We start from the raw sequence: 8,032 nt of genomic DNA on the forward strand, positions 1-8,032 counted from the left end.
GGTTTAGGGTCTGTTAGTTTTTTTTTCTTATGCTCATCAAGGCCGCATTTATTTAATCAAAAACAGTAATACTGAGAAATATTACTACATTTTAAAATAACTGTTTTCAATTTTAATATTTTTTGTGGAAACCGTTACACATTTCTTTCAGGATTTCTTGGATGAATGTAAAGTTCAGTGGTGTCCTTGCTGAATAAAGGTATTAATTTCTTAATAAATAAAATCTTACTGACCCAAAACTTTTGAACAGTAGTATAGATTAAATTGAAATGACCGTTAGATGACAGCAAAGGTAGTCTAAATGTAAAAAATGAGCTAATATCAGCCCATGACCAATACGTTACTGATATATTGTGCTTCCCTTTTTGACAATTAAAAAAAATATATATTAAGCATGTCAAAAGCAAGTATCCCAGTGCAATAACATCTAATAATTTAATCAATGCTGTGTGAGAATCTCGTTTTATCCCTCGAAACATGATGTCAACACATTGTTGGGCCATATTTAAAGAGTTACATTACAGTGATGACAGCCGACAGATTTCTTTCACAGAGCTGTGACTGACAGATGAAAAGAAAAACAACTCACCGGCTCACCCCCTTCCTCCAATTGACTGTCTCTGAGGTCACTCGAGGTCACATGTAATCAGCAGACCAAGGGAGCCATCAGGTACATAAACAAGCCAGTGTCAGCCGTTCAAAAACAGCCCGCGGCCACTTAAACTCAAACGATCGCTTCCTGTGCCATAAACAGACTGTTTTGAAAGTAAACATTCCTGTCCAACAAAAATCTAACAGCGCCGGGCCTGAAGACTGCTTAAAGGAATCAAAGTTCACCACGCGACACCAAAGACTCCATCATCAGGTAGTAAAAGGCACAAAATGCTCCAGTCAGCTGATCCTTCTCTTCAAACTTTAAAACCTTTTCAAATCCAAAACAAATACACAAGCACTTTAATGGAACGATAGCTGGCAGGGGAAGAACAACAGCGCTAGAAGTGTTTGGATATCATTGTAAATGGCCAGTTTGATTAGCTAAATTTTTGTCATTTCCTTGCTTTGCCCTGTATACCTTAGAAAAGGCCGAAGTGGAGTGGAAAACGGATGGAGAGGAAAAGAGCCGCAGGAATTTTTGCAAAGCTTTCTGCTGTTTCTCACGAAGCCCCCAGGAGTCCCGACGAAGAGTTATTTTACAGTTTAAAGGTAAATGTTCACACAGAGAGGAGGAAAGAGTAACAACCGTCTATGGGAGCCTACAAACACACTTTGAGAAGTTTAGCTTTGGAAAAGCACATCTGCGCTCGTGTCTCTAACTCTCACTACTCTTGGGTTTCTGAATGATTTCACCTGCCTTCTATTGCGTAATGGTGTAAATTAAATGGGCCAATTGTGGGAGTACGTTTTTCATCTAGTTTTTATTCTAAAACACTTCCTCCAAGGCTGTAAGTACATAATGTAATGGGATTTAATATCTGATACGTGGAACTGTTGGCAGCAACAGAACAAACCAGAGAATAAGAGCAGACTATATGTTCAATAATGAATGAGCACAGTTGTGGTAAAAACATGGTCAAATTGCTGCAGTGTTCTCTGGCAGGCCATAAAGACGTTCGAGGACACTCTAACCCTGAAACACAATGCTGTTACACTGCTTGGACACCTTTATTGCAAAGGAATATTACATGTTTAGATATATTTAGACAATATAAAAGGGTAAAATCAACTAGGCTCCAAGTTCATTGCTTATATACATGGCTAGAGTTCTGTATATGCCAAAATGAACAAATAACCCCGAGCATGTTTTAAACTGAAAACAGTGAGGAGTGATTTTAGAGTACGGGAACAAGGAAGCCAAATTTCACCCGGTTCCAAATAATCAAAATAACCAAATCCCAATTTCTGGCCTCAGTGCATATTTATGAGTTCCAAGGAAAATGAAATCCTAAAAACTTCCCAGATGTCCACAAGATTGTAGTATATGGATTCCACAGAGGTCATCAAATCCCTGTGGTCAGCAACGGTCTCGAGAAAGCAATCTATAGTATGCCACGGGATGACCACACTCATGCTGCCACAGTGAGTGTGAACAGAGAAAGTTTCCATTTTGTGCTTTCCAAAACTGAATTTTCCCACATGCCAAGAACATGACAGCCTTATGCAAATCATTGGTTTAGGAAAGCTCTGTACCTTGAAGAAATTCTCCTCTGCTTCTTTTTCTCGATGGATAAGAGTAAAACACATATAAGAGGACAGAAAACAACAGTTATGTCAATAGTACGGGGCCGGTTTTGTCGGGACATCGGGATTGTTCTCTGACATGAGTCTCTGACAGCCCTGCTGTCCGCTTCAGTTGACGGTGGGTGCCTGGTTCAGGCTGTATTCTTTGGCCTTCAGTCTCAGGTTGGCGATACTGTTGGCCATATTCATGCCCTGGGCTGTGTTGTTGGTAGCGCATGATGGAGAATAAGTTGCCATGGCGCTGTAAGGAAAAGGTTAAGTTGTCAGCATGAGAGTTCATATTTTCCTTAATAATAAACAATTCAATTAAATGCATGCCCTGTCTCTTATTCATTTTATTTATGTTTGTGATGAAAATGCAGTACTAATCTGGGGGTTTTACAACTTCATGCGTATGGACAGCATTTGTGGCACCAAATTTCTGATTTCAAGAAAATAATTTAATATTTTTTAAATAATTTTGACTCCCTCAGTTTGAAAATAAAAAAAAAATGTTTACAGTAACAAAAATACCAAAATGTATGATGACATTTTCCCTAAAAATGCTTTTTACCCAAGCTGTAAGGTTGTCTAAATCATCCAAACTACTTTTGAAATTTATAGTTATGTATCACTGATGTCATTTCTGCCGGTAGAGTTTGCACAATTTAGGTCCTATGTAAATAGTATTGTATGGATAGTTAGATTTATATCTACACTTTTATCCAAAGCTACTTGCATTGCAAATATTTGGGTAGCACTTTGCAATAAGGTCCCATTATGTATTAACGTAACAATATGCAATACATTTGTTACAGTATTTATAAATTTTTGTTAACGTTAGTTAACATTACTGTTCATTAGTTAGTGCATGTCAGTTAAATAATATTAACAGATACAACTTTTGATTTTATTAAATGATGAAATTAACTAACATTAATTATGCATTATAAGTATTTTTCCTTGCTTGTTCTTGTTAACTAATGTTAATAAATGGAACTTTATTGTAAAGTGTTTTTGTATAGATTATTGTATAGATTTGATCTAAATCATGCATTCCCTGGAAACTGAACCCTTGACCTCAAGTCAAAGTAACATTTTTAACTCGGACTAACACGTTTAATATTCAAATCTCATGGTTATACTTTTGAAATGGTGCAATAGTTGAATATTTTAAACATTAATTCATAAGTAAATTACTTTCATTTACATTTTTAGTTAAATGAGGGATGACAACACTATATTCATGCCACACACGCTATCCATTGTCAATAACTTGTAAATAACCCAGAATACTCTTATCAATATACTAACTTCTGCACAATGATGTCCACAAACCGCAGCATTGGTAATGGTAATGCATGCAGAGGCATACAAAATTAGAAAACAAATCTAACCTGTACGATGGTGAGCTGCCCCAGGACAGGTAGTCATTGGGTCTGGGAGCGGGTCGTGGGACAATGGGCTGCTCTATGGCTGTTACTTCTCCTGAGAAAGACTTGAGCAACGAGGCGTTTTTACTGGCCAGCATTGCACGTTCATTTCGCCGAAACTTAGCCCGCCGATTTTGAAACCACACCTAGAAAATCATGAAGGTGCTCGGTTTGGCATATATAGTGTGTAGAACAGCCTTACCATCAGAATGGAGCATTATGAGAAGGTAAAGTATGCGCCACTGCTCCATAGACCATTTCAGGATAAAAGAGCTAACCTGCACTCGAGCTTCAGTGAGGTTGACCCGGCGTGCTAAGTCCTCCCTGACAAAAGCGTCGGGGTAGTGCGTCCTCTCAAACACTCTCTCTAAGGCCTGCAGTTGACTGCTGTTGAACGTGGTCCTATTCCGCCTCTGTTTGCGCTTTTTCTTCTCCTCTGAGTTGAGTTGCTCATCTAGGGGGACAAACACAAGCACACACACACACACACACGCATATATAAGGATGACATGAATATCCCCATTATAGTAGGTCTGTACTCATTAAACAGGCTTACAGCCTGGAAAAAGGATATTACAATCATATGGTTACGGTTAAGTCAAACTAGTGAAATAGGGTTTGTTATGGAAATTCAATAAAAAGATCCAAACATTTTTATTTTAAGAGAGAGATGGATGTATATAACTGTTTAATGGACAATCGGCTCAAAGAGATGCAGAGAGTTAATACAGATTTTCTAGTTCTAGTGATTATACTTCAGTCATGAACCTTCCTAAAGCAGGATCCTAATCAAAGCTTAAAGAGTGTGTAAGCAGGACAACTGATCCCTATTCATAAAAATCTGCTAATTTAAATACAAGCATTTTTTAATACTTTTTATACTGATATTTTACAACTTTTCCTCATGGTCATGTAAGATCTTTTTAGAATTTTTAACTTGATGATTCTGGTGCTTTGTATAAGCACTGCGAAACATTTTTGACATAATGTAAGTTAAAGGAAAATATTATCAAATAAAGTTATTGATACATCTTGTAGTCTAATACTTTAATGTCAGCCAGTCTTAGCATAATATTATCTAAATTATATCACACCAAACGAAATGGAATACAGAACACACAGGAAAACTATGAAATAATATGCAATCATTAGGTTTAAATGGTAGCTAACACATCAGCCAAAATGCACTGTAAAATAATACAACATTTATCAGTTTTCAACTTAAATCTGTCTTCTACTTTCTTTCTAAAATTATTCTGGCTTTTTCTATAGTAAAATGCCAATTATTATGTCTGGGCCTGTTTTGGTCGGGGAAAAGCAGATCGTTGCAGACTCACTCCTCTTTGGATAGGCTACATCGATCAGTTCTTAAATCGCTCCATAAAACTTCCCAGAGAGGGAGAAAATACCCCAGTGACGAATTGATTCGCCCCAATTCCTCCCAGGCCGTAAAGTCAAAACAAAGTTGAAAGAAGAGGTTATCAATGCCGGGCCCAGAGCATGAACAGCTCTGCTCATGTCAAAGCTGTGTGCGTAGTGACAACGAAAATCATCTCAACTTTATCATCTTTTATTAACTAGGCGCTCGAGATTTATCTTCACTTCAGTTATGGTTATTCAGAAGTCTTTTTTCTTAAAATAATAGGCTACATCTGAAGTCACATCTCAAATGTTGAGTTAATTGTTCACAAAATAAAAATAAAAAATGTTTTCATTGGCCTACAAGCCCACACGAGCCTTAAATCCTGTTGCTAGACCTAATTTTATTTTTACCCGAAGTACGGAAAACACGCGCCAACCTATCAACTTATTTATTTATTTACGTTTATTTAGTTACTTATTAAAATACATTTTGTTTTAATCTTAGTGACTAGGTTAATTAAAAAAATATGCATGTGCAAAAAATGAAGCCTATCATGTAGACAAATAGGCCTAGTTTTCGCAAAACAAGACTGTAATGGTGGCATTAGTAAGAGGCTTGTGTTTACACTAATTTTCGTTATGTTTCAAATTGAAAATTTCGAATATGATGCCTAACAATATACAAAGTTCATTCTAATAGATTATAGGCTACATTCAGTCTTGAAAATATGGTCTAATTTTATATCTGTTTAATTTACTATTTGAAATGGGCAAATAATCATTTTAGTGACTCATTCATAAAATAATTAATTCAATGCAACTTTGGACTACGTCTTTAAATCTTTAAATAACCCTAGAATATTAAAACTATCTATAGGGCCTATATCTTATTATGAATTTTGCAGATTTAGATCACTCGTTTTGTTGGCTTCACTGAGAAGAAAATAGTAAATAGCTAAATAGAAAATGGGCCTACTATCAAAATTATAGGTCCACATGCATGACAGTATGCAGACTTACAGTCTGAAAGGTTTGCAAAATTATAACTTTTTAAAAGTTTATTTTGATTTATTCTAACAAACTTTTAGCTATAATGAAAACTATAGCTATAGCCTAGCCTAATATTATTATTAGGCTACGTGTTGTTTAATCAAATGGAGATACAGTTCGGCATGACTAAGCAACAGTTTTACACACTATAATTAATTAACTGCTAATTAAACGCATATGGAGTAAATGATGCAGAACGCAATCATGTCATCTTATAAGCGCCTATATGTGTGCATGATCCGCAGCCTTCAGTAGGCTACACTTTACTGAAGTCTGTCATTGTCACACATCTGCTAACGTGACAGTTTTCTGCACTGTAAGGTGCTTAACACATTCATGTGTTTGTGTTCATATGTAGGCCTGCCAATTAAAGATCATTAGAATCTAGGCTACAATTTAATTGCATCACAAAAAAAATTTCAAAAAAGCCGAAACAGAAGTCATTTTCATGAAGTAGCGTAACTAATTTACTTTTTTCCCTATACGACTTTTGAAGTTGAAATCGTTTCTTACTAAATTAGGAAAAATAATTATCATCCTGATACTTAAATGCTACGAATGTTTTGCGCCACTAAAAGAGTCTATGGGACATGAGGAGCATGTTTTGCAGATGGACTTACTCTCCTGCTGTGTCGTGTCGCTGCCGCTGGTCAGCCCCGGAGACTCCAGCATGCTCCTGCCCGCCTCTCCTGCGCTCTCCTCCGCTTGAGCTCCCACCATCTCCCGCGCCTCCTCCAGATCCAACAGGTGGCTCACTGAAAAGTTCTTCTTCGCCTGTAAATGATCCTGATTTGCGGTGATCGGACTCTCCAGTCGGTTAGGTAGCGTGGCTTGTCTGTCCATTACATAAGCATAGCTGGAAGTCATGACGCAAACTGACGAAACCCAATATATCCTCTACCTATAACCAACATGGGTTAAGTCTTGATCATAAACAATCACTCTGTGCTCGACAAATAGATCGATTTTGATTTCTTCATCCGTAGTTCAGACAGTGTCATGTGGATCCAAACAAGCGTAATTACCGTTCTTTTACTGGACTTTATGGAAAAAAGGCATCACCGAAACACATCTCCAATTCAAGAACTCCAAAGTCTCCAAAGTCTTCGCCTTTTACCCGATGACTCCCTCTTAGTTTCTGTAACAGAGACGTTCCCCACTCGTTCCGAGAGTGAGGGAATGAGTAAGCTGGCGAGAAAGGTTTGATGGCAAAGATGAACGACTTACGCCCAATAGTAGGAGGTCAGAGGAGCTTCTCTCCGCTTCTTTCTCCGGTACTTCAAACGGCACACACTGGCGCTGAGGGGGGAGCCTGAGAGCAAAATACACGAGCATTTGAAGCCCTGGGGAGGGATGATAGACATACAAGAAGCCCTTTTTGTCCGCGTTTCTAGCGTTTAACGAAGTCATATCTCTTTCTCCACCCACAACATCCCGCAACACTGAAATACTCAGTAGCCTAATTAATGGGTCAACGTGACGTGATGATAGTTTTTTTTTTTGTCCTGATCTATTAAGTTATTCAGAAATACATAAAAAAATGCAATTAATAGCCTACAGAAACAGACTTGAATACAACTGTTATATTAACAAATTTGTAGCAATTTCCTAATTTAAATAATTTGGGCTTTAAATGTAAAAATATATGTCTAATGAAAAGTTGGCATAGGCCTATTTGCCATTATTATTATTATTATTATTATTATTTATATAAGTCAGTTGTTGCATTTTTGTAGTCACACTCAACCAATGGCATAATAACCAACATTTAGGAAGCCATTTTGTTGTCATGTGACAAGAAAACAAATGATTTTTAAATAATAATAATAATAATAATAAAATTATAATATATTATGTATTATATATATATATACTATTATTGATATATGTAGGCCTATTTTCTTTGTCGACTTTGTTTTAAACTAGATTTATAAAACATTTAAAAACATCTTTATTGATCAGTAGCCTAT

General features: G+C 36.7%; 1 protein-coding gene across 1 annotated transcript; it reads right to left on the minus strand.

The window, feature by feature from the left end:
- Positions 1 to 2,168: 2,168 nt before the first annotated feature.
- Positions 2,169 to 7,440, minus strand: LOC107722649 (paired mesoderm homeobox protein 1-like). Its single transcript, XM_016531107.1, has 4 exons — positions 6,683 to 7,440; positions 3,929 to 4,104; positions 3,615 to 3,796; positions 2,169 to 2,479 (listed from the first exon to the last, which is right to left on the minus strand). Exons 1-4 carry the CDS (start codon positions 6,927 to 6,929, stop codon positions 2,347 to 2,349), a joined length of 738 nt encoding a protein of 245 aa, XP_016386593.1. The 5' UTR covers positions 6,930 to 7,440; the 3' UTR covers positions 2,169 to 2,346.
- Between the last annotated feature and the right edge of the window lie 592 nt (positions 7,441 to 8,032).

The sequence above is a fragment of the Sinocyclocheilus rhinocerous genome, unplaced genomic scaffold (assembly GCF_001515625.1).
Source record: "Sinocyclocheilus rhinocerous isolate Xijiao unplaced genomic scaffold, SAMN03320098_v1.1 scaffold541, whole genome shotgun sequence".
NCBI classification, from domain to species: Eukaryota; Metazoa; Chordata; class Actinopteri; order Cypriniformes; family Cyprinidae; genus Sinocyclocheilus; species Sinocyclocheilus rhinocerous.

Bases quoted from the DNA above. Each gene is read 5' to 3' on its own strand.
- LOC107722649 (XM_016531107.1), bottom strand. From the start codon at position 6,929: ATGACTTCCAGCTATGCTTATGTAATGGACAGACAAGCCACGCTACCT. The intron at 4,105-6,682 runs GTAAGTCCATCT...TTGTCCCCCTAG, and splicing joins CGACACGACACAGCAGGAGA to ATGAGCAACTCAACTCAGAG. The intron at 2,480-3,614 runs GTTAGATTTGTT...TTTTCCTTACAG, and splicing joins GGCAGCTCACCATCGTACAG to CGCCATGGCAACTTATTCTC.